A 25,983-nucleotide genomic window follows, 5' to 3' on the forward strand; every position below is an offset into this window, starting at 1 on the left:
GCTTCCCTTCTCCTGGACCATGTTCTTCTCGTCTACGAGGTAGGCCTCAGAAACTTCTGGAATCCTCCAAGAAGCGTAACTTGACGAAAAATTCACCCTTGAGGGGCGTAGATAAATCCGAAACGGGTCCCCGTTGATCGGAAGTAGAAACGGTTGAGCTTGAGGCTCGATCAACCGAAAAATGAGATAAATCTCTTTGAAAAAGCACAAAACGCAGTAAAAGCTCGAGAGCTATAGCACGAGGACTCCCAACACTTGAGCGTGCAGTAAAAATCTGAGGATGGCTGCCAGGGGCGGGGCTAAGGAAGAGGGCAGTCATTGGCTGGGGGCAGTATGACCCAGAGACCAGTGATTGGTTACTACTAAGAAAGACAGATCAGAAACGAAACTGATACCGATTTTTTCTTTACCGAGGATTCCCAGCATGACGACGGGGAATATTCGTGAGCATGTGAATCCATGCCAGACCCCATGCTGGAGAAATAGATTTCATAGCGGGCCTCAAAGCTTAAACGTCATCCAACAAGTCCCACTCCTTGTATCTCAGGCTCTCAGTAGCCAAGCACGAAGGTTCAGGCTGCAGAGGTTTGATTGTCGGACCCGCCCCTTTGAATGGGAGAGCAAGTCGAATCTCCTCGGAAGGTACCATGGAGGGCAGATGTAAATATCGAGCAACTCCGGATACTGCATACTCTGGGCTCAGTCTGGGGAGATCAGGATCATCGTGGTTCTGAACATGCGCAATCTACTGAGAACCAGCGAAATGACAAGTATGTGTGGGAATGCAGAAAGGAGTCCACGTGACAGTCAGCGCTTCACCCAGAGCCCCCAGACTAGTAAATTCCCTGGAGCAGAACAACTTGCACTTCCTGTTGACAATGGAAGCGAAGCGGTCTGCCTGAGGAGTTCCACCAAAAGGAGATGATCTCCTACAGAACTTCCTGACAGAGCTCCTACTTGTGGGAGGCTGAAGACTGCCTGCTTATGGCACCCGCTGTGACTTTCTGCCGACTAGCCAGCCAGATGAGCCACTGTTGGCGAGACACTGTTCTCCAGAGCCCAGAACCACAGTTGCATTGCTTCTCTGCATAGAGGCAAGGATCCAACACTACCTTGTTTGTTGACGTAGCGCACAACCACTGTCTTGTCTGTCAGGACCAAAACAGTTTTCCGCTTCACAGATGGGAGGAAAGCAACCAGGGCCAGCCTGATCACCCTCACCTCCAGCAAGTTGATGTGTTCCTGAGACTCCCCCATATGGTCAGACAGGGGAGCATCCCAACCAGTCAGATGCATCCGTGACCACCATCAACTGGGGCCAAGGTTGGAGAAAATACACGCCTTTCAGAAAGTTGGCTTGTACGGTCTACCACGCAAGATCCTGAGCCACTTGATCCGATACCTGCAAAGGGTCTGACATGTGGCCCTGAAGCTGCAACCATTGGCAATGGAGAAGTCACTCAAGCACTCTTGTATGCAGCCTCACCCTGGGGCACCACTAGGATCTAGGACGCCATGAGGCCCAGAAGACGCAGGAAGGCCGAAGCCAGGACTTGTCTCTAGGATTGGAGGACATTGACGATCCGTAAGATGTTCGCCACTCGATACTCGGGTGGGAAGGCCCTGCCCTGATAAATTGGAGGTACTTGGATGGGGAAACCAAAGACCTTTTGAAGTTCAGGGATATGCGCAAGCTGTGCAAGAGTGAATGGGCGGAGAAGGTGCTCCAACGCTAGATCTCGGGAGCAAGCTCGGTCGAGACAGCCATTCAAGTAGGGAAACATATGAGGCAAGCTGCTACCACTCCTAGCGGCTTGGTGAAAACCCTGGGAGCTGAAGAAAACATGAGTGGCAGAACCTTGAACTAGCAATGGTGATGACCCACCACGAACTTCAGGCACTTTTTGTGCTTTCAATGAATCGCCACAAAAAAAGGAGGCATCCTCCAGGTCCATGGAAACCAACCAGTCCTGCAGCCGAAGGCTTGTAGGATCTGGGCTAGAGTAACCATCTTGAACTTGTCCTTACCTAGGAACAAGTTCAGCAGCCACAGATCCAGGATGGAGCATAAATCCCTGCCCTCCTTCGGCACCAAAACGTAGGTGGCATTCCACCCATTCCCTCATTCTGAGCACGGAACTAGCTTGATCGCGCTTTAACAGAAGCTGGCACACCTCCTCTAGTAGAATGCAGCCATGAACCCGGAGGGGCCATAGGAATGGAAGGCAATACCCCTGCTGAATGACATCTAAGGCCCAAGCGTTGTACGTGGTCTTCCACCATTCCGGGCTGAACAAGGAAAGGCCCCCACACCCCACAAGGGTGACTAATGGTGAAGCCAGTCAGTGAGGTTTGACGTACTGGGGTGTGGAGGGGACACTGACCGCTGCCAAGCTCCCTCGCTGGACACGTGATGAATCCTGTGGAGTCCCCACAAAAGACCCTAACTAAAGTCTCGCCCCAGTTGGCCAGGGGAAGGCTACTTTATCCTTACCAAGGTGGGTGGTATTAGCCAGGAGGATCACCTAGGAGGAGAAGGGCCTCAGGGGAACAGGACTCATTTGGGAGAGAAACAGTTTTGGTCTTCCTCAAAGGAAGAAATGTCAGTGATGCCAAAATATGGAATGGCTCCTGTAGGAGGGATCTTTTATTTCCCAAAGCTAATTATCTTGACAGTGGTAAAAACTGTTATAATCAATCATTTATTGGGAATAGGAACCCCCCCAAACCCCACAAAGTCACCCACATTTATGATGAAAGCTCCTTTGATCAACAGGGGAATGTTAAATGCGAATCTAAAACATGAAAATCTTAAATTCTGAAAATGAACTCTCCTGTAAGGCAGAACAACTCATTAAGTCCTTATAATACTCCTTTAGAAGATGTAAGGCTAGAAATGAACTTTGGAAACAACATTCCCATTAAAAGAAGTCATTTCAGCAATGGGGACTTCAAGTCCCATAATGCCCAAAGTATTGAGACAAAGAAGAGGGATGCAGAGGCACTGGACTGCAAGTTGCAGCCTAATGGTATTAATTACACACACCAGTGAGAGACTGCTAAGTATAAAAGGCCCCCTAAGGTGCAGGCCATAAGGATAAGTAGTGGTAGGTGGAGTGATTTCAGTAACTCCAGGTTGCAGTAGAAGTTAAAGCAAAGCAGAGACGCCAGAGACATCGCAATTTGCAGAATAGATGCCGGCTCTGAGAGGGTCTCTACCTTCAAAGACATTGGATGCAGGGGTTGTGCAGCAGGAAGCCTTGTTTTTGAAAGATTTCACTCTGAAGACCGTAAATGCAGAGGTTGCTGGGCAGGAAGCGGTCAATTGAAAGGCTTTAGCCATAATAAGTTGGGCTCTGGTGGAGGCGAGTACCGGAGTGTCCCTGGAGCGAGGCACGCTCCTTTCCTGACCATCATGGGATGTGGGAACCAGAAAGAAGCAGTTTGCCGAGCACAGCGAAGCAGAGGAAGCAAAAGACCCGGAGGCAGCAGACGCGTATGCGATACCCGGTGAGTTCACTAGTGTTGTGTGATCCCGGAACGCTCCGTGATCACCCTCTGGCCCGATATAATCATTTTGAATGCCAAACTGATGTAAAGAATGTGAAGTGGCAGAATAATAGTCACTTTGAATACCGAAATGGTACAAAGAAGCTAAAGTGGCAGAAAAAGAACTTTGGGAACAGACCAGAAAGATATCATTGAACCTATAAAGGTTAGAGTAATTGCCAAAGCCAAGAGAGTGAAATATTACAAGAAGCTAATAAGAACTATTTTTGCCAAAGCCAAGAGAGGGCAATTAAGTTGTTTGTAAACACTATTGCCAAAGTGAGAAAGAAGCAATAGTTGGAAAGGACCTAAACAAGCATTGTCTAAGCCAAAGAAGAGCAAGTTTGCGAAACAGCCATTATCAGCATGTGGTTAATATAAAGAGTGGGATAACAAGAGTGGCAGGAGAGGTCCCTCCTGATAGAAAGTAGTCCAGAGGAGGGAAGCATAACCTGAATTGCATGTGGCAATCACAAGTGTGGTCATATAGCACCAACCTGTTTCATGTCTTCCAGAAGAAGTCGTCAAAACTGATGTTGTGGAAAGTCAAAAGACTTTGCTAAGTTGTTTGAAAACAACTTTACCACAGAAGTTCATGTAGTAGTGTTAGTAGTTTTTTTTATGGAGTCCTGGCAGGCAGGAATCCTAGGGCAAGGGACTTTGTAGTAGTAGTCCTGGCAGGTGAGTGGACCAGGAAGAAGTCCTTGAAGTACTGTGTTGTGGTTAAAGACTGTGAAGAAGAAGTGCCAAGACCACTAAAATATATTGTGGACTGTTGTGGAATCATCCTGACTAATCATTATTGCTGATGCAAGTATTTGTGAATCTTTGTGGAATTATCCTGAAAGGCATTTTTGTTAATACAGAGGAACTGAAGAAGTATACTTGTTTTCTGAGAAGGAGCTGTGTTGAACTCTCTGCCACCCGTGGAGAGATAAAGACTTGATGAATATTTTGAACTGTTGATCCAAGTCCAAGTGAGAAACTTATTGGAGCAAGAACTTTATTAGAACTTTGTTGCAAGAAGGAACTTTCCTATTTTGAACTGTTGATTGAAAATCCTGTTTGAATCTGGGGAAGGGGAACTCACTGAGGTTAAAAGGAAAAACAGTTATCAGGTTTTGTTCATAACTGTTACTTCTGATAACTGTAATTTGTTATATTAGAAATGCCATAAGTTAACTTATTAAGTTTATTATAGGTACAAGTGTGAGGAACCGATTCCTTTTGTTAGAGTTTTTCATTTATTTATTTTTACCTTTATTTCAGCGCAACGGACCCTTAGGCATCTGGGCGCCAGTTACAGAAGGTGCAAGTACATATAGGGTTACAGTCAAAGTTGGTAGGTGTGTAGTATCTGGAAAAGTCGCACCTCTTGTTATGGGGGACTACATCAGGTTCGTAATACATCTTAGTAAAGAGGTAACATGAGGGAAAGTAGGTGTCATAGCTTTGGAAAGCCTCACCTCATTATAGGGGACTACATCAAGCATATGGCATCAAGCATATACATCAAGAACATGGCATATGGTATGCGGTATGCAGCAAAGCTATAGTATTTAAACACAGCTAAGAACGAAAATCTGGCATTTTGGAGGAGGCACACAACATGGGACACCTCACCTCATGTTACAGGAGACTACATCAAGTATATGGCATTGGTATGCAGAAAAGCAATGGTATTTAAACACAGCTAAGAATGGAAATCCGGCATTTTGTTGGAGGCACACAACATTCATTTAGTTTATTCTGATAGGCAGGGAATCCCTCGTTAGGGTAGGGATGGTGAGGCATTTGTCAAACCCTTTTGAGTTAATAAAATGGCATTGTATGAAAAACTTTTACCAAGTTGTCCGTCTCACGTTTCTGACGCCGCACACACCCATTCCTCTGCCTCTAGAGTAGCGCCTGCCTTGACGTCTTCCTGGGACAGACTGACCATGGCCCCTCAGGGCAAAGGCAATTAGGGGATTAAGTCCCTTACCCCGAGACGACAGCTGTGTGGAAGTCTGTTGTACTTTTAGCCTAAAAGACTTGGCAGTCATTTTGGATGACTGAACCTTCTGGAGTGCATCTTTAGCTTTAACTCCACAAAGGTTAGACATCGAACTGCATATCCAACAACTTGGCCTGGACGTTGATAGCAAACCCTGATGTCCTCAGCCACAAGAGGTGCCTGACCACCATGCTAGTAGCCATGGCCATTCCTAAACAGCCTACTGTGCCCAGTCCCGACTGCAGCATCGGACGTGCTTGCCATCAGAGAACCGAGACAGGAAGTCGTCCTTCATCTCTCCATCCGGGAAGTTCTCAGCCGCATCGGCAAGTGCCGTCCATAGGCAGAAGGAGAACTTTGTCATAGCTCAAGAGGCATTCTTGGCCTGCAGTGCAGGACTGCTTGACGCCAACACCTTCTTGCCCCATGTGTCAAACCTCTTACTTTCCCTGTCCGGTGGAAGGGACGGGAAGGTAAAAGTCTTCAGGCTAGCCGTCGCTGCCTGAACTACCAAGCTCTCAGGCATAGCAAGGGAGGAAATAAAAGTCGGATCTGACAGAGCGGGACAGTGTTTCCTTGCCAGATGCCTGTCCACTGCCGGAACAGTGCCAGGTTTCTTGCACACTTCCAATACGGGAGCCACCACTGCCACATTGAAAGGAAGTAGCATCTCTTTTTTGGGGGAATCATTCACAATATCACAAGTTCGTACTGAACTTTGGACTTTGAAGGAGCAGGTGGCTCCAGAGTACCAGCCACCATATACATCAAGCAATGAGGCATTCCTGGTGTGGAAGCTGGAAAATAAATTCCATCTTCGGGGAGGTGTTGTGGCCACTGGCCATTTGCAGGTCCTATGCCAAGCCCAGTACATCCTCACCTTCTCCATAGAATTAAACCGGGAAATCCCTCATATCCCTAGAACCCATAGGTTCAAGCCCAAAAGGAACTTGGTCGCCGTCCTCTGGGAAGATTTCCCAAATCCTTGACATGAAGGCATCCCTAAGGAAGGGAAACATATTCCCTCGTAGCCACAGTGTCCACGGTACTGGCAATGTCGAGGACGATGCTGAGGCATCAGCACCCAAGGTACAAAACGTGCTGATGCCGAGACACCTCTGTCTCCATCTGGTCCAGGCTCGAGCCCTTAGGCATGCAGGAGTGCACCACAGAGGTTACCCTGTCAGTCGCAACAGACACAGCGAGAGCCTGTAGTGCCATAGCCGGAGTTGATGTGTCTGCGCTACAGGTGCCAAGGCTGGTGTCGCCTGTGCCTTGGCTAAGATGTTCAACGTATTCAGGTGGAAGGAACTCCCATTCCTGCGGCGTGGAGGACCGGGTTGGGGAAAGGTACCTGCACTGGAGCAGTGGTTGTTCCTCCTCCAAGAATAAGATGACTTTTCGTGCAGGGACTCACTCTGTGAGCCGCACCTCTTCAGATGCTGTTGCTGCTTCTAGTTCTTTTCCTTCTGCGCAGCCGCCTGCTTCTTGGAGCGTTGTTCCATGACGTGCAACCTCAACCAAGACCACCGGAGCTTTGCTTTTCAACTTGTGGATTAAGGTAAAGATTTTCGTCGCCCTTTCACGGAGGGCCTTCAGGTGCAAAGACTGGCGTGATCCGCAATTCTGGGTGTCATGGTCTTCACCCAAGCAATACAAACAAATTCAGTGCGGATCCACTGAGATTTGCTGGCCGCAGTCCACACACAGCTTGAAGCCTGAGTACTTGGACGAAGTAGACATGGCATATCTTACAAAAGTTAAAAAGATTGGCAAGCGTGTTTTCCGATCAGCGAAGAGAGTACACCGAAAAAAGGAACTGAGGTCATGGGGCCCAGTGCTGCTATATATACTGCTATATACTGGCCCCAATGTCATATCCGGCATGGGCGCACAGAAGTCTCACCCTGGCGGCAGAAAGGTTTTCTGTTAACAGCTGTGCTTGGCTAGATGAGGAAACCAGGGGGAAGGAAAGCATCCATTAGTACAAATGCATATAGTATATCCTTCTGACCTGACCTTTTGCCTCACAACCAATGCAGAATCTGAATGACAATGATTCCACATACAAAAATAGTTTGCTACCATTAACTAGTAACCTGATGCACAGACTGAAAATTAAAAGTAGTGAGAAACATTAAAAAGAATTCAAAGAAAAGTTATAAAAAGTCAATAGAATTCTGAACTGCTTAGAAAATAGAGACTGCAGCATGCAGATGCTACCTTGATAAAGGGAAATATGAAACCGATAAAAAACTGAGCCAATGAATTACTTAAAGTTTTCAGGGTCATTGGGCCCTAACCATGAATGGGATTCTCAACAAAAGGAATATTCGAAGCATGAATAGGCCATATTGATTAAGTGTGTCTTTCTTGAAGTGACATATGTATAAAATGTATGCAAAATTAAAACATTTAAAATTGAAGAAAACATTAAATCTTTCCCAAAAGAGAGACACATATAGTAAAGAAAAACTCACAGCTTGTTATCAGCTATACCTCCTGTGGAAAGTCCAGCCCTTCCTCCCTCCGGACAGCTTTGGATCCACCGTTCAAGCACTGGTCCATCCCAACTAGATGGGGGTAATGCCCTGCTCAAAGGTCTCCAGTAGTCCTTGCATGTGCCCCCGAGAAGTGTCCCACACGCAACCTCATCATGGGTCTATGCAGACACAACCTCATCACCCCAGCCCTCATCGACCTTCACTGGCTCCCACAAATAACCTCCAAGTCTTGCTGCATCATCTATAAGGCAGTTGCCCTCAAGTCACCCAGCTATTTCAGAGAGAAGCTCAGCATCTATGGCGTAAAGCGAACCACCAGAAGCCAGGACATGTGCAGACTTGAAATCCGACGCTGCAAAAAGGAAAGGACCACACAACAAGCCTTCTCTGCCTATTCCCCAAGACTATGGAACCTCCCCCTGTAAGGAACTCATGGTGGCAACAAGTAAAACAGACAAGTGATGACAGTTCAAGGGTGTTCATTGAACAATGAATGCTCTAGGCAGGTTGGAAAAACACCTACTCTAAACCTAAATCTAAGATGGGAGCAAGCCTCAACCATCAAATGAAAAATAAGTCGGTCCTAGTGGCGTCTTGTCAAATAAAAGGGCCTATAGTAAGAAACCTATTCCCAAACCTTACAACTAATACAAAAAGGCTCTGGGATAGTTCTCAAGAAAAGAAAGAAGTGTTCTCAAATAATATGTCAGGATGAGCCAGCTTGGGTCATCCTTCCACATGTTTTGCGCAGAGGGTAAGGTGGGATCTTGGAGCACAGTACAGTCTCAGGCTTCTCCAGCATGAGACGGCAGTCCAATGGCAGCTCTCAGGACCGATAATGACCAAGTCTCATTTCCTTTGAAAGTCTCTTGCCTTCGAGGGCCTGAAGCGTTTAATATAACCAAAACAAAAGTTCCTTTAACCAAATAAAAGTTTGTTAGGGTGATAATCGCTCACCCCTTGGTCCCCCTCTTCTGGGCACTGACCCTTCTCAATACTTAGCCACAGTTCATGTAGGGTGATGGCTTCACTCCTGGGTCCCCCTCTTCTGGGTGCTGACCCCTCACGTATCGTATTCCACAATTATATAAGAATTCTTTCGTCTATAAACTTTGGATGATAGCTTCACCCCTGGATCTCCCTCGCTTGGGCCGCTCTTAACTGCCAGTACACTTGGGTGATGGCTTCACCCCTGGATCTCCCTCATTCGGGCTGGGACCCTTCTTGAAATCTTAACCTCCCTCGGACGGGTTCACTATGGCTTTTCTTTCTTCACAAATGTTAACATCTTTTTAAACAGTTCCAGCGGACATCCCTAGGTCAGGGTCACCTTTGTCAAAACACTGTTTCTTGGGACTTTAAACTTTGTCCCTCTTCTCTGGCATTCCTCGGTCGGGTTCACTCTTGCCGTCTCTTTACACAGTTCAATGTTGCTGGGATTCATTTCCCTTGCTTTTTCAACTGTTCTTAGATCAAAGTCTTTTGATTGTACAGGGATTTTACTTGACCTTCAGAGTGACCACTTTGACCTATTTCGGTGGCTCTCCTACAGCCTTCTGGTAACTGTAGTTTCGCTCAGATGGGGATCGACCAGAGTCTTTGGAGTTAGCACCCACATGGTGCCGGTTTCCCTTTGCAGCCGGTCCCCCTTTTAACACTTTTTACAGTTCTTTCACAGTTCATTGCTCTTGGTTCAAACTTGCCACTTTGCAATTCTTATTCAACAGAGGCCGGTTCTTATCGGTTCTCCCCTGACTCACTGGCTGTGATGAACTGCTTGGCATCTCTCTTCTCTGGAGTGAAGGCCGGTACCACGGGCGCAGGAGCTTCCCTCGCTACTGCTTATCAGTGTAAGCTTGCCCCGTGTATGGTTGACATCTGCTGCAAGACACTTGTGCTATTGTTCGCGGTCTTAAGCTCGCTTCCTCGAAGGTTCCGCAGGCATGGGACGATAAGGGCAAGGTCACTTCTCTCCTCGCCACCCTCTCGATTCCTGCCGCTTTTCTCCTTCTCTTGAACTGCCGCGACTGATTAGTCGTCTTGTCGTGCTGCCTGCCTTGCTCGCCCTGTGCTCTCTTGCTCCACCTTCCACCTCCGTGGGGAGAAGAAAGGGCCGTCGGGTGTGTGTGATTTTGGTCAATTGCCTGACTTTGCCGGACCTTTAGGTTGGGACATGTCAGGTGAACAGTATTATTATAGGTCCGTTGTCTTTCATGGGGTAAAACAATGTTCATGTCGGAAAGGTGAGGGGGTTGGAGTGTCAATGTTCTATGGGACAGTATGGGGAAATGGTGCTATATGGAATTACAACTTTTGTACCAGGGGGTTTGATGAACTTATGACCGGGATTGTTATCGTAAAATAAACAAGGGGGATTGTGGGAACTGTAGTGTTTCATCTGAGCCTGTTGAGAGTGCGGGAAACAATCAGAGGGACGTGGAGAAGAACTGTTGGAATCATTCAGGTAGAAAATAGAAAAGCAAGAATTCTGGCAGCAATGGGAATTGGGATCCTATGGAATTTGTTATCTACGGAGGGGGTTGTTGGATTTGAGAAAAGGAGGTTCACTGGATGGAAGGGAGGTCGAATTGGTACAGCATAAAAAAAGCTTCACAGACCCAGGCCCTCATTACAAGTCAGGCGTTAAGGGTTTAACGGCGCCGTCGGTGCCGTTAACCCTTAAGGCCTGATTCACACTTTAACGCCTGCTTTTTGCAGGCGTTAAAGTCCAAGGCGCTAAGCGACCTTGGTGCTAATTACGGCACCGTAATTTACGGTGCCGTAATTAGCGCCTTCCCCATCCCCATTATGCCCTATGGGGCAAAAATGGGAATGGGGTAGGGCAAATGGTGAATGGGGAATTACCGCCCCACTCACCTTGGAATGGGGCTGTAATTCCGCCATCCAACATGGCGGAATCCGGCATGGACCATGGTGCTAACAGCACCATGGTCCACCGCCTGACTTGTAATGAGGGCCCCAGTCTTCCTCGTCCCTTTCTCTGGTATAATATCGCGCCTCTCCTGGGGTATCCTCCAGAGTATAACCCCAGGCTCCCTTACCAAGGTAATACTCTTTCATTCGGCCACCCCCAGGATAGGGATCTGAGAGCTCCCACCCTTCCCTGGCCACCTGAATAAGGGATTCTCGAGGTCCTACTGGGAGAATACCCCCAGGATTCTCACACACCCCATCAGCACCAGACTTGCCCGCATGCTCCTACAATTCAGCAAAGAACTCAAGACACACCTCTTGAAGGAGTCTCTCCTCCTCAACACCTAAGCCATCACGTCGCCCCCGTGCGACATGACTTGCTAGATGCCGTCCTCCCCTCTGCTCCCCGCTACCCTGGACAGCTGTATCCCTCCTCTGGGTTCCTCTGTTTCCTATCCCCCCGCTGTATACCTGTTCGGAAAGCACTACGTTATGCATCTGTACTGTTGTAAAGAGCTACGTTGCTTCTCAAAGCTAGGTCTGCGCTCAATACCATAACAATAATAATATTCTCCTACATTAAATATACAATTCAGTGCGCATCCACATACCTGATGATGATTAACGAAGATACAGTTTTGTTGAAGGCTGGAGTGAATTTTACTTGGACTGATTTTCTCTCTCCTGGCTTCAAAATTATATTTAAAATAGAGTGTCTTGAAGGACCTTCCACAAATCCTGACTTGCTCTGCAGGGGTTGAGCCTTAAAACGTAAAAAGATTTTAAAAAAACATCATTCAATGCATGTTGGTGTCAGTCTTTAAAAGCAGTTACTTTTGGATGAGAGAAAACTGAAAAATATCCAGTTGTAAATGATTTTATGTATGAAAAAAGAGAATAGGCTTTGTCCTACTCATTCTAAATGTTAATGTTAAGGTTAATACCACGCACTATCACCACCAGAGAGGTCCCCTGGCGCTCTGGCGGCTCTGAAAAAGGGAGAGGGGGGGGGTGGGTTAGTGGGAATGAGCTGGAAGAGTGCAAGATAGCAGTGATGTGCTGTTGGCAGCCTCAGCCCGGTGGGTCCGTTGGCTGGGCTTGGGGTGTTTTACGGTCGGTAGTCTTCGTGTGCTGTTGTGCAAGTCTATGTGTGGTTTGTTTTGTTGTTGCAGTGTAGTGAAGTTTGTGCAGTTTGCTGCGTTTAAGGCTTGTGGTTGCGTTTGGTTCGAGTTTGAGAGGTGTGTGCAGAGGAGTGAAATTGTTAGTGGGTTGGTTATTGATTCATGCTTGCACGCTTGGTCCAGGCTTGGCAGGAGAGTAGTACAATAATTGAATTTACTTTTCTATCTAGATATGGCGCATGCTAGGTTTAAGAATTCCCTCTATGTGTGCACATGCTAACATGTACAATTCCATCCAGATGTGGCGCATGCTAGGTTTAAGAATTCCCTCTATGTGTGCACATGCTAACATTCACAGTTCTAGCCAGGTGCGACGCAGGCTAGGTTGAAGATTCCATCTAAGTGTGGCCCATGCTAACGATTATTACACCTGACTAAGGGGACATAGGTTGATCTTGACCGTTCTCTATAGGTCAGTTAACATTGCCACTAGTTAACATTGGTTTTGTGCACCTACCAATGATATAAAAGCGCTACATAAATGCCAAGTAGCATAATATAACAGTATGTTAGTGCGTAGTATAGTGCAACATTTATAGTCCAGCCAAGAATGTATTTTGGTTGGTGGTCACTAAACTCTTTAGCATGCATGTTGTAATTCTATGGCAGTCAACATTATGGAGAGGCAAGGTAGAGTGGCGAGGGCTTTCTGGAGTAGAGTGATTGCTCTACCCCACACCCATGCCACACTTACAGTTTTGCTGTTGTCTGTTGGCTTCTCTGGCTTCCCCTGCAGACACCTGCTGACACTTTCTGGAGCCGCCTCTGTTGAGCCGCCCTTGGCCTTGGGGCCCTTAGCCGCAGGGGCTGCACGGGCAGAGGGCTGCCCTGGGGTGGTCAGTGATGACCTTGGGCAGAACCAATCGGAAGGGACGTGGGAGGGCCAGGAGGCAGGCGGAGGGAGGGAGAACCAGGAAGGGGTGCACAGGACAAACGAGGACTACGGGGCCTAAAGGCACTATTTTAACACTATTTTGGGCAAAATGGGGGCGCGCTAGCTCACCTGCACACTCCAATGGTAAAAAAGCAGTAAATGTTGGCAGCGTTAAGTGCTTAAAAAAAGGCCTCATTCAAATTGTAACCACATTAAAAGAATCTTTGGAAAAGACAATGGGGTTGGCTTTGCATACGTAGAGTTTATTTAAAACGCCCAAAGAACACAAATATTCACCCTCTGCAAATCCAGAACTATTGGCTTTGCCAAGCCTTGTTACTGTGGATTAGCAATTGGTAATTATTATTACCTAAAAAAACAATGCCCCTCATTAGTCAAATGTACTCCACTGAAACCAAATACTGTAAATGTGACTCAATGTTGCAGTGAAAAATAAAATGTAGGCCACGTTCAACTGAACATTTTTATATACAGCAACACCTATTTACAGTTCAACAAGCTTGATTAATTTTTTTAAGGATTCCCACTTCCCCATATCAACATTTTACATACTGCCAAACACAAAAACAATTTTAGTTTTAGGGAAATAATCCTGCTAAGCGTAGCAGTTAAGTTTTAATGGTAAAAGAAATGTCTGTTCCTCTTCGGTAGCCAAGATCATTCCAACCAGCGTGGATTAAAATCAAATCCGGCAGTTTCCCAACACTGTCACAGTAAACTAAAAGTTCCTCAAGAATTTCTTGCCATTTCCCACCTCGTCAGCCATGCCATTCATTTCACCAAATGGTGAAACAGTTAGCGCTTGACAAATATAAAGGTCCAGCCAATACACTGAGGAATCACCAACAAGTAACAATGTTTTTCCCTACTTTTGAAAAAATAACCTGTTTAAATCACCACACGCATGTGAAAAATACATATACAAACGCATGCATAATTAAAGATAAGTGAAGCATGTGTATTAATAGATACGGTCATACAAATATACAGACGAGCATGTGAAACCTAAACTACAATCATTTGCATTACATACAAAAAGCCACATGTGCCCAATACCACAATTTCATACACGAACATTATGCGCATTTATACTGCAATAACGCTGCGCCTATACTTATACTCACGTGACTGGAATAACACTGCAACTCTACAAATTAGCATGCATGCCTAATGACTGTAATAACAATGCAACACTACATGCTAAATATACCTACATTGAGGATGTATATGAATATTTTCTTAAAAAACATGCACAACTTAATATTGAAAAATACACATAATACACACAAACATAGGAACTGTGGGAGTGATTGTGTCCCTGTCTGCCTAGAAGACACCATGAGGGGATGGACTCCCCGCAGAGTTTTACAAAGCATTCGGTTCCACTCTTACCCCTGACCGGCTAAAAGTATATGAAGAGGCATATGATCATAGGCGGTATGAGGGAAACACTAATAGTCCCTATACCTTAAGCTGGGAAGCCGCCGACCTGTGCCGATTGGATCGGCCCCTTGCAATATTAAATCAAGTTATTAAAATATTAACTGCATTGCTGGCCGGGAGACTCCGGAAAGTAATTGGCATCCTAATTCAGGAGGATCAGACGATATCTGTTCCCGGACGGTGCACCTCTATGAATCTCTGCCACTTCCAACACACAGTGAACCAGACAAATTCTCAGGACGCACTGTACGTTGTGGCATCCCTGGACGCTGTTAAGGCGTTCCATTCTGTTTATTGGGAATGGATGTGTGCTGCGTTGCACGGTTTTGGAATTGATGAAGGCTTCATTCGATGGGTTAAGCTACTATGTACACAGCAGGTCGCCACAGTGAGGACGGGGCACAGGTGTTGAGAGGATGGGATATACAACAAGGAACCTGACCGAGGTGCCGGCTGTCACCCATGCTTTATATACTGGCATTGGAACTGCTAGTGGTATTCCTGCGCCAATAATTATCTGCAGTGAGAGTAGTGGTGGGGGGGGTCTACTCACCTTATTTCATCTTATGCGGACAATGTCCTCCTGTACTTGTGCAAACCGGTAACATAACCTGCCCATTATCTTAGAAGTTCTAGATGATTTTGCTAAAATTATCTGGGATTTCTTTTAGCAGACAAAAATTGTGCCTCTTCCTCCTAGCGGGAATGAGACGATAGGACACTTGTTATCTGCCAGACCTGGTGCTGCAATGGGAGGTCTGTACTTTCAAATACCTGGGAATAAACAAAGCTCATAAACCAGAAGAAATGCATGTTAGAAAAACTGTTAGGTTGGCGGACCGGGCGAGACGATTCATGAAATTCTGGGGTAAACTGCCGCTGTCTCTTCTGGGTTAGCATTAGTGAAAATGATAATATTGCTGCAGAATATGCTGCGACTGGTGGTGCTGAAGGAAACCCTGTGATTTGCAGATTGTTGTGTAGGCCGAATGACGCTGTTGGTTAAGCTAGGGCGGCAGGTATGGTAAAGAGTGACAAAGGTACTAAGGTTGTGTAGCCTGTACTCGCTGCATGTCCCCATGACGGCGGATGCATGCTCGGAGCTAGGCGAGCTGGTAGTGGTATGAGAAACCTGAAGGAGTCTCCCTGACTGGTCCCCAGGGATCTGTCATCCAGGTGGCCAGGACACGGCCATCACTATTGGATCCAGTTCCTGGGGGTGGACCAGGGGGTGAGAATGGATGGGGGGTCCTCGGGGAGTGGAAGTGGGACACTGACGGGTGAGACACAGCATCACTCTTCTTATAACACCTTTTTCCCATCATACTGCGTAGGATACTCTAAAACTCTACCACCCCCGCCACCTTTCCGACACAAACACTTTCACACACCACGAAAGACAACAGACTAAGACCAAAGCCGTTTACCTGACATGTCCCAATACAAGGGTCAGGCAAAGTCAGGCAATTGACCAGAATCACACACACCTTACGGCCCTGTCCTTTCCCCAGAGGGAAAAAAGGTGGAGCACACTACGAGCAAGGTAGACCGCACAACAAGACAACTATTCAGGCACAGCACTTCAAGAGGAGGAGAAAGGAGGCGAGAACCGAAAGGGTGGCAAGGAGAGAAATGACCTTGCCCTTTCCGACCCAGACCCGCAAAGCCTCTGTGGAAGGAATTGCGACCGCGAACAATAACCAGCAAGTGTTGAAGCAGATGTCAGTGGTACACGGAGCATGCCTACACTGATAATCAGAACAGGGAGAGACGCTTGCTACTGTGGTACCGGCATTGACTCCAGAGACAAGAAAATCCAAGCTGATCACAGCCAGTGAGTTGAAGGGAGAGCTGATAAGAAACCGAACTGTGTTGAACGAAAGTCGCAAAGTGCAAATTAAGGAAAGTTCAAAGAACTCTTAATATTAAGGGAAAACCAGTCGAGAGGGGTCTGGAAACACGTGGGTACTCATTCGTGAGCCTCTGGTTGATCCCACGTTTGTTGAAACTAACGATACCAGAAGGCCCCAGGAAAGCCGGAAGGAAAAGGTCAAAGTGGTCATAGAGGGGTCTAGCAAAATCCCCCATACAGTCAAAAGTCATTGACCTGCTCGTAATTGGAAAACTAAGGGAGATTAATAGTGCATAGTGAGAAAAGCGAAAACTGTGAGACTGACAAGAGTTTGCAAGGGTGAACCAGACGGAGGGAGGCCTTTAGAACGGAGCCCGATGTCCCAATCAACAGTGTGTTGACAAGAGTGAACCCGACAGAGAGAGGCTAACATTCAAGAAGGGTCTGAGCCAGGAAGGAGGAGGACTGAGGGATAAAGAATTATCACCCCAGGTACAATGAGAAAGGAACTTCTTGTTTATTATTTTAAACACATCAGGTCCTCAGAGGCAAAAGACGTTGTAGAAAAGAGACTTAACCGGGGGGCGTGGCTAGGCAGCACGCCATGCGGTCGTGTTTCACTTGAGCTACACTCCGTAGCGCCCAAGTCATGCAATTTTCCCATTCAACGGAGGAATTGTTGCCCATTTTCTGTTTGGGAATGCAGATGAAGCGTTGCCAATGGTTTTGATGGGCTTTGAGGCTTAAAGCCCCTCATATGGATCACTTTTCGGGCAGTGGAACCTGCCGGCGAGGAAAGCAAAAATGGCAGCACGCGCCTCCCCGAGCAACCTCTGAGAAGGGAAACCCCTGATCGAGCCACATCAGTGCTGAGACTCCCACGGCTGGCCTCGGCGGCAGAAACGGAGGACCAGGCTGCTGGTGATGACACGCAGGAATGTCAAGACTGGCCTGAGGGGGCACGAACCTGCAGCGGAGGGGCCCTGGTGAGGAAGCGGTGCAGCGCCAGGGAGGAGACCAGCCTGGCGATCTGCACAGCGGTTGGTGGCCCCCAAAGCCGATTTGGCATGAACGCTCGGGGTGGCGTATGTGGCTGTGGGCCGCACCTGGAGGGGTCGGCGAGATGGGCATAGGGAGTCCCCCCGCGTGATGAGGAGCTGTTAGGCAGAAACCTGTGCAGTTCCCTTAGGGACCACTGCAAAAGGTTTAAGACTACAGGTGTTTGGCAGTAAACTCACTTGGTAGCAGTCTGTACCACACAGATTCACTTGGTAGCTGTGGCTGAGCAGTCAGACATCTCTCAAGAAGAGTTAGGCAGTATGCAGAGTATACACAATAGGTACAGAGACACAGTAGTACAAACAAACACTGACCAGAGCTTTGGTGTAAAAGTATATCATTATTTATTTAAAAACACTCTTGTAAATCACACTAGCAAAAAAAGAGGCAAGTAATTTCAGCACACAGTCACTATCATATATATATACAACCCTATTCACTTATTAGACAAGTCTTCGTGAGAAACACCACTTATTTTCAGATAGAGGTGAGCGCTTAACATAAGATGACACTCTAATAAGTTGTAAAGAAAGGGAGGGAAACAGGCAGAGTTAAAGCAGCACACAAGTTGGAATACTTTCTCAAAGAACGACAGTAAGGCAGGATAGGCAGAATTCTACTGGAGAGCATGGAAGTCAATTGCAAGGCCCACTCTTGGAGAGAGCAAGCAGAAGGGGTCCAGGTTCACCAGTGGGGTTATGCCCAAAGAGTCTTTGTAGATAGTTCGCACAAAAAAAGTCAGGAAAAGTTAGCTAGATTGTCCCAGGCCAGCCCAGGTTAGAAAGTTGAGGCTTTACTGTCACCCCGAACTATCTGTCGCAAGGGAAGCCAGGCGGGACACAGTACCTTAAGTGTGAAGGAAGCTCCAGCGGGGGCAGTTGTTCCTGGCAGCAGGTGCAAGTTGGTCTTTCGTCCAGAGGAAGAAGAGGTCTCGCCGTGGAGGAAAGATGAAGGTCGTTGCACTGCCAGGGAAGAAACCAGCCGTGGAGTTCTCCGGTTAAAAGGCACTACCCTTCTCTTCGCGGTAGTGGTAAACCGTGGTATTCCAGTTGCCGGGGTGCTTGGCACGGGCAAGGCGGCCACGAGATGCTCCAGGAAGGTGAAAAGAAGGCAAAACTGGTTTTCCCCACCAGTCAAAGGAGGAAGACTCTCTGGACTGGAGATCTCCTCTGTCGTCGGGAAAAGTGGTGAGACGGTTCAGCAGGGCTCCACCGGTGGTGTCGTCGTTGCAGGTCGGCTCAGCTTCTCCCTCCTCGGATTCTTAGGTCCTGTGGCGACTTCTGAAGTTCCAGTCCCCAAAGCCCTGCTTTTATGCAGCAAACCCCCATTCACTCAGCCTAGCTGTCAATCAAACATGCTAAGTGGTTGGGCCAAATCACACAAGAGGGCGACTTGAGTTACCAAGGTAACTCAGTCCAGGATGCCTAAACCCCCTCCCATACACCCTGTGGTACCCAGACAGTGTGGCACCACTTTTGGAGGCTTCTGTGGAGAAGCCCGCCAAAAAGTGGAACAAAGGGCTCGACTCGGGTTGGAGTCACAGAAGAGAACACAAACGCCATTTTAGAATCTAGTTCTGGCAAAAAATACCAACTAGTGAATTAATATTAAATAAATAAACCGGCGGTATGTACGAGGCTATAAGAATTAACTAATTAAAGTTGGTAGCCTCGAACAATGGGAAAATCCCATAGATATGTATTTGCGGTCGAATATATAAAAAGTAGTATCCACTGCCACCAGCCAAAACTCGATCAGGGGGGACGGAGACGTGCCCCCTCGAACAACAGACCCCGGGGCAATCGAATTGCCCCGACCAGTACGTCCACAATATGATGGTTTGTACTGGTTTCTGTTCATAATTTGGGACTAGTAAAGCCAATGGTGACTTTACATGCCCTGGGAGACAGTAGTCCGTCCCAGGGTATGGAGTCTATGTTGGGGGGTCGCTACGACACCCCTGGGTTACGGCACGGAGGGTGCTGTGTAACCCACATAAAAAAACACATGAGACCCTATGGAGTAAAAGACCCCATTGCCCATAAAACACATGGAAGTGAAAGGAACACCTCAAATCATGTCTAAGAGTGGGAGCAAAAGAATCTCACTCTTAGCAGGAGAGAAAAAAATAAACCCCAAAAAATCCAGGAAAGCTGCTGGGGGACTCACTAGGTTTGGGAAATTAGCCTTACAGAGAATTCTCCCTAACAGGAGCTGGCTGTCCGTGGGTAGCCCTGGAGGAGCAGTGCGGCTCGACCTGCGGGTAGAGTGGAGGCCCCCGCTGCCCCGCCGGCCCGGAGACCTGCCTGGTGGCCGGGAGACCCCCTGCTGGCATAGCGGGCGTGCCGGAGAGGGAGAGAGTCTCCGCTGCCTCGCCGACCCCGGTTCCCGCACAGCACCGTGGCAAGGGGAGCCGGGGATTCCTCCCAGCAGCCCGCAGTGTGGAGAGAGACCGGGGGATCCATAGGGCCCTGCGAGAGCCGGATAGCGTAAAGAGGAGGCACCCCGGCATCGGAGTGCTGTAGGGAGGAACGGAGGTCCCTGCATACACAAAGCCCCGGTGAGTGTCGGCGCCCTGGGGTACAGAGCGAGGGCAGTGTAAGCACATGCAGCAAGCCCCTGCACGCCTCTCCCCTCAGGTGATCCCGGTCCCCTGGAAAGTCAAGTGGGTGACACTTGCAATCTCGTTGGGGGATGCCCAAAACAGTGGCTAAAAGGAAAACATATGGCATTCAGGCCTACCTAACGCCACAGCGTGGGGACCCACCCCTTACATACATTACCACGGCTGAAATCCACCCGGCCCCAATCCCGAAGCTGGCCTCCAACATGGCTATGTCCAGAGAGGATCTAGAGGGAATGCTTACGGCCTTTAAACAAGACATCACCCAGGAAATTAAAAAAGAAATTAAGACCTCCAAGGACTCGCTGGCCCATTCATTTGCAGACCTCACGTCTCACCTTGGGGGGCTGGAGTCTAGAGTTAATGACCTGGAGAATGTAACCTTTGTGCAATCACATGACAATGAGGCCATGGCAGGAAAGGTAAAGGTCATTGAGGAGCACCTCGAGGACATTTGGGCAAAACAGGCCGACATGGAAAACAGGTCAAGATTAAACAATGTGCGCCTTCGCGGGGTTTCCCGGCAGATCTCCGACCGAGACTTGGCAGAATATGTGGAGACGCTGTTTAGGGCTCTCCTGGACCTTCCACCAAATGAAGACCTAAAGCTAGATAGAACCCACTGTGTGTACTCTTCAGTCCAGAGGAGGAAAAACCTACTCCCAGACATGCTCCCTCGGGTGCACTTTTATCGCAAAAAAGAGGACATCATGGCTGCAGCCAGGAACTCAGACTCAATACAATTCCAAGGTGCAAAGGTCCAACTCTTCCAGGACCTGGCCCCCTACACTCTGGAGTGCAGACGGCGTCTGCAGAGGGTAACATCCTGGTTAAGGGCCCAAAAGATCCGTTATCGCTGGGGGTTCCCATGCAAGCTGATGTTCGAACTCCATAATCAACACCACATAATCTCCTCGGAAGAAGAAGCAAAAAGCTTGATGGCCGAGACGTCCAATGATGTGGACCCTAATCCGCAATGCCAAGAGGTGAATGGCTCTGCCTTACGCCCCCCGCCAAAGGCTGGGCGGGGGAGGTCCCGACGTCGGCCACAATCCGCAGCAAACCCATGCCAGGAATCTGGCATAGTGAAAGCAACCAAAGCCCCAGAAGAGGCTTCGCCTCCAGCATCATCGGAGGGAGAGAGTTGGGTAGTGACCCGAGTAGTCTGAGGACGGGAGGTACAATCTTCATTGAGGAGAAACGTCCACCTTTTGGATCTCTGCTTGGCTCCCAATGTTACCCGTAGAACGAGATTTCCTTGGCGGGGCGGGGGATCCTGGACAGCATTGGATGCCTCCCTTTCTATGCCTAAACTGCGCCTAAGAATGCCTCACCTGCAGCCTGTCCCGAGGTGGCAGAAAGGGACTAATCAACCTCAACCGAAGTTCATGTGAAATTACGGCAATTCCCCGCCGCTCTTGAATTCATGTTTAGCTCGATTTCGGGCATTAGAAAATTCTGTTTAATAGCTGACTTGGGCGCTGGAATGGATGGCGCCCGACATATTTCGTATTTGGTTTAAATTACCTCAGGGACTAGAATAATGCAATTTTTGATGAAAGTAGCTTATTTATATGGTTTCATCTGTTTTTACCCTGATTTTTTTCGTCGAGTCTATTGTGTATACCCCCACCCTGAAACCGGTAGGGAGATGTTATGTTTTGACTCACCACAATCCTTATTCATGCTGCACCGCAAGGTTCGATCTAAATAAGTATCCTACTCCTGACTTGGTTAGGAGAGCCGGCTTAAAGCGAAAACCTAAGCGACCGTACCATGGCAACCCTTAGTTATAAATTCATCTCGCTTAATGTGCAGGGCTTGAACTCCCCCCTGAAACGCAAAGCACTCCTCCATAGACTGAAGTCCTTAGACGCATCATTCCTGTTTCTCCAAGAGACCCATTTACAACCGGCTGATGAATTCCGCCTAAACGATAGGCTTTATCCCACCAAATTCTTTGCCTCAAGCGGGTTCAAGAAAGGAGGGGTTGCCATCTTGGTGCGCAAGGGGATTGCCTTTAAGACCTTGGGAGTGGTCCGAGATGAAGAGGGAAGGTTTCCGTTGGTCAATGCCACACTGGATGGCCGTAAAGTCACACTGGTCTCCATCTATGCCCCAAACACTAACCAAGACCAGTTTTTCATGAAGTTATCGAAAGCCTTATTTGATCACGCTGAGGGGGAGGTGATTTTAGCGGGGGATTTTAATGGGGTCATCAACCTCTTGGTTGACAAAACACTACCGCCAACATTAAATGACAGGAACAACTTCAAGGCTCTCACCTCACTGTTGAAAGAACATTCCCTGATCGAAGTGTGGAGATACTGCCATCAAGAAGAAAGGAACTTCATGTCATGACCGCAGCCTCCAAGGAGTCAGGTTTAGCCCAACTGCCTCGGAAGCTGGGTCACAACTTCATTTTCAGTCACCCATCGGCTCCCATAGGGGCCTTATGGACCTTGTCCTGGCGCCAGTGGCGCCAGGCTCATAAGGGGACCCAGTCCCGGCACAGGACGTGCCGGGCTCATGATGTAAGGAATGGTGCTTGGGTGGACCTACCGGCTGCAGACCATGCTGCTCACTCACCTGCAGGATGAAATCCTCATCCATCCATCCATGGCTGGAACTACTTTACCTTCTGGGTGTGGCCAGCACCACTCCCTGGGACTGGATACTGGAACTATTCTGGAAGCTGGGACTTCTTACCTAGGCGAGGCTGCTGTGGAAGGAGACACCTAAGCACTCCAGTAGGAATATTTAAACCACGCCCGATCAGAGCAACGTGCTTCGCGTTATTCTGCAATAGCAGCAGGACGCTCACTGTGTCAGTTCCAGAGAATCTTCAACTTCTGCATCTAGGGAAGAGAAATCCGTAATCTTACCTTCTGAAATACCATCTTCGTCTTCTGCAGCATCTGAGAAGGGAAAAGAACACCAGGTTAGCACGAGATAAAAACCAGCGCAGCACTTACCCAATCCATCGGTGCATCTCAAGCCACGGGCTGCAGCTTTCCATTTTTCGGCACCCTGTGGAAGCAAGGACATTAGTTAGTAACCACCGTGAAACTTTCCTTACCTGCGCTGCATTCTTCTCGCCTCCGCCGACGCTGCTACTCGCATCTGCAAAACAAAAGGACATCATTAAGAAATACAAAACTCCATCCATACGCACGTGTTTTGGGCAGCTCTCATCTTTCTCACTCCTCGGCGCATTCCTCGACATCTATTTTTCTACCCAGCTGCTTCTGCAACCTGAAAAAGGAAAAGAGACATTAAGAAGTGCTTTAAACTTCGAATTGACATTTTCTACTTACTTGCCTGCAATACCTTCGCCATTCCATCGCTCTCCGGACCTCCATATTCAAGCAACCGCCGTTCGTGCTGCTAACGACGGCCTAGCTCCAAATCTTCATCCTCTGCAACCAAGAGGCTGGACAATTAACCAGTGAAGTAACTGGCTTCGGCGCCCCTGCACAGACGCAGGATGGAGAGCTCCGCTTTCACCTATATAAGGTGAGCACATTTAGCCTACGAACTACTTGGGGAGTACCAGGAAGGGGAGTCAGCTTGCCCAGTCAGGCTTATATATCCTTATTAACCCCTTGCTCTCCTAATTGCAGACACCTCACCCTTCAGATCAAGATCTCAGTGAGGAAAGGGCCTTTCCAGGGTGGCATTCGAGGCCTGTGCGTGACCCTAGAAGACTCCGAGAACCCCCAGCCCAGACCTGCGCCTCCGAGGGATTCAGGTGAGCGTTACAGAACGCGAAGCCTACCGCAATATTCCCACCCAGGCGCAATGGAAACCTCGGACACAGATCAACTGGCTCAATTGCTTGGGGAACTAAGGGCAGAAGTACACGCATCTCGCCAAGAAACAAACGCTTTACGAAGGGAGTTGATCATTGCCAAGGAACGGACTGATGATCTGGCCAGACAGTTGCTACAGGCTCAAGCGGGACAGACACCACTGCCTCCCTATGGAGGGGGTGGCACTCCTACAACCTCAAGTAATCCGGTGCAAATTAATCTGCCAGGGAATGTGCCTTTGGCCCCGCCCGAACGTTTTTCCGGTGATCCAAAGCGATATGCAGTATTCATCAATCAATGCCGCTTGCACTTTCTGTGTAGACCCGCCGCATTCCCAACGGACCAAGCCAAGGTAGCGTTTGTACTTTCCTATCTTAGCGGTAGTGCTGCAGATTGGTCCATTCCTCTCGTGACACAGGATGACCCGCTCCTCTATAACTTTCAAGACTTTCAGACCAGTATGGAAAAGTTGTTCGCAAGACATTCACAGGGGCAGGCCTTGGACAATGAACTCCTGTCACTCAGACAAGGTAATCAGGATCTCCTGGCTTACATAGCGTCCTTTAATAGACTGGTGGTTGAGACCAGGTGGCCTGAAGATAAGAGAATCACGCTCTTCTACAGAGGTCTACGTGGGGAACTTAAAGACGTTTTAGCTCAGGTGGTGAATCCGCCGCAAGACTGTTCAGATTATATCGACCTAGTGGTCCAATTAGATCATCGGCTACAGAACAGGAAGACCGATCGATCCAGATTTGAAACCCGGGTACTTTCAAGACCTCAGAGCTCCGCTAAAGGGAATGACTCCGTGGAACCAATGCAAATAGGAGTAGTAAAAGGACCATTAACTCAGAAAGAACAGGATAGAAGAAGGCAATTACAGCTGTGCCTATACTGTGGGAATTCTGGACATTTCCTTCGTGATTGCTCAGTGAAACCGGTCAAGAAGACCGTAGGAGCTTCTGATAAAAATGCTGAGAAACTGGAATCGGGAAACGACCTCGCCCGACAAGCGTAGAGGTCCGCTTGCCGAGCGTTAGAACCAGTTCCTTGACCTCGCATTTGGTAATGCCTATGGTCCTCATAAGTCCCAATAGACCTGATCGCATGCATGCTATCAAAGTATACATTGATAGCGGAGCAATCGGTAATTATGTGGACCACGACTTGGCTACCAGGATGGATCTTCCCCTACGTCCCAAGATGGTAAAGGACGTAATCACTACAGTGGATGGTACTGAAATAGCTTCCGGACCAGTTTCTCATACCACCATGGAGGTAACGTTGTTATGTCAAGGCGGACATCGGGAGAAGATCGTGTTTGATGTAATCAAGGCCCCGCAGTTTCAGGTGATTCTGGGAATGCCTTGGTTGGAAAAGCACAATCCTCAGATAAACTGGCGAGCCAAGGTGATTCGGTTTCCAGAATGAGCTTCAACCTGTTATCCTCAGCCCGAAATCAAGCTAGCAGCCATCACTTCCGAGGACCCCCGATTACCTCTGGAATACCAAGAGTTCAGCAACGTCTTTCAGAAAGATCAAGCCAACACCCTGCCTCCGCATCGGTCATACGACTGCCAGATAGACCTGATACCTGGGTCCACCCCTCCGTGCAGTAGAATATATGCCCTCACTGAACCAGAAAACCTCCATCTCAGGCAATACTTGGACCAGTACTTGGCTAACGGATTCATCCGCCCCTCGAAATCCCCGGCTTCCTTAGCTTTGTTCTTCGTCCCGAAAAAGGAAGGTGACCTAAGAACGTGTATCGATTATCGCGCCCTGAACCAGATTACAGTCAAAAACCGATACCCGTTGCCCTTGATTCCTGAATTATTGGACCAGGTAAAAGGCGCCTGCATATACACAAAGTTAGACCTCAGAGGAGCTTACCATTTGGTACGCATTAAGGAGGGCGACGAATGGAAGACGGCCTTTCGCACTAAATATGGATTATTTGAGTATCAAGTAATGCCCTTCGGACTATGTAACGCACCGGCCGCTTTCCAGTTTTTCATGAATGATGTCCTCAGAGAACTTATTGATGTGTGCGTAGTCGTTTATATTGACGACATCCTGGTATACTCAGCCTCAGAAACTGATCATCGTAGACACGTCACAGCGGTTTTACAGAG

At 48.2% G+C, this 25,983-nt stretch overlaps 1 protein-coding gene across 1 annotated transcript in view; it reads right to left on the reverse strand.

The window, feature by feature from the left end:
* The window catches only part of TMEM131 (transmembrane protein 131), a 2,512,175-nt gene that overhangs the window by 802,959 nt on the left and 1,683,233 nt on the right, over positions 1-25,983 (reverse strand). The window contains exon 26 of the mRNA XM_069636582.1: positions 11,595-11,746. Coding sequence (XP_069492683.1) covers positions 11,595-11,746 — 152 coding nt within the window. The remainder of the gene's footprint in view (positions 1-11,594; positions 11,747-25,983) is intronic.

This window comes from Ambystoma mexicanum, chromosome 7p (assembly GCF_040938575.1).
Source record: "Ambystoma mexicanum isolate Mex_15411 chromosome 7p, UKY_AmexF1_1, whole genome shotgun sequence".
NCBI classification, from domain to species: Eukaryota; Metazoa; Chordata; class Amphibia; order Caudata; family Ambystomatidae; genus Ambystoma; species Ambystoma mexicanum.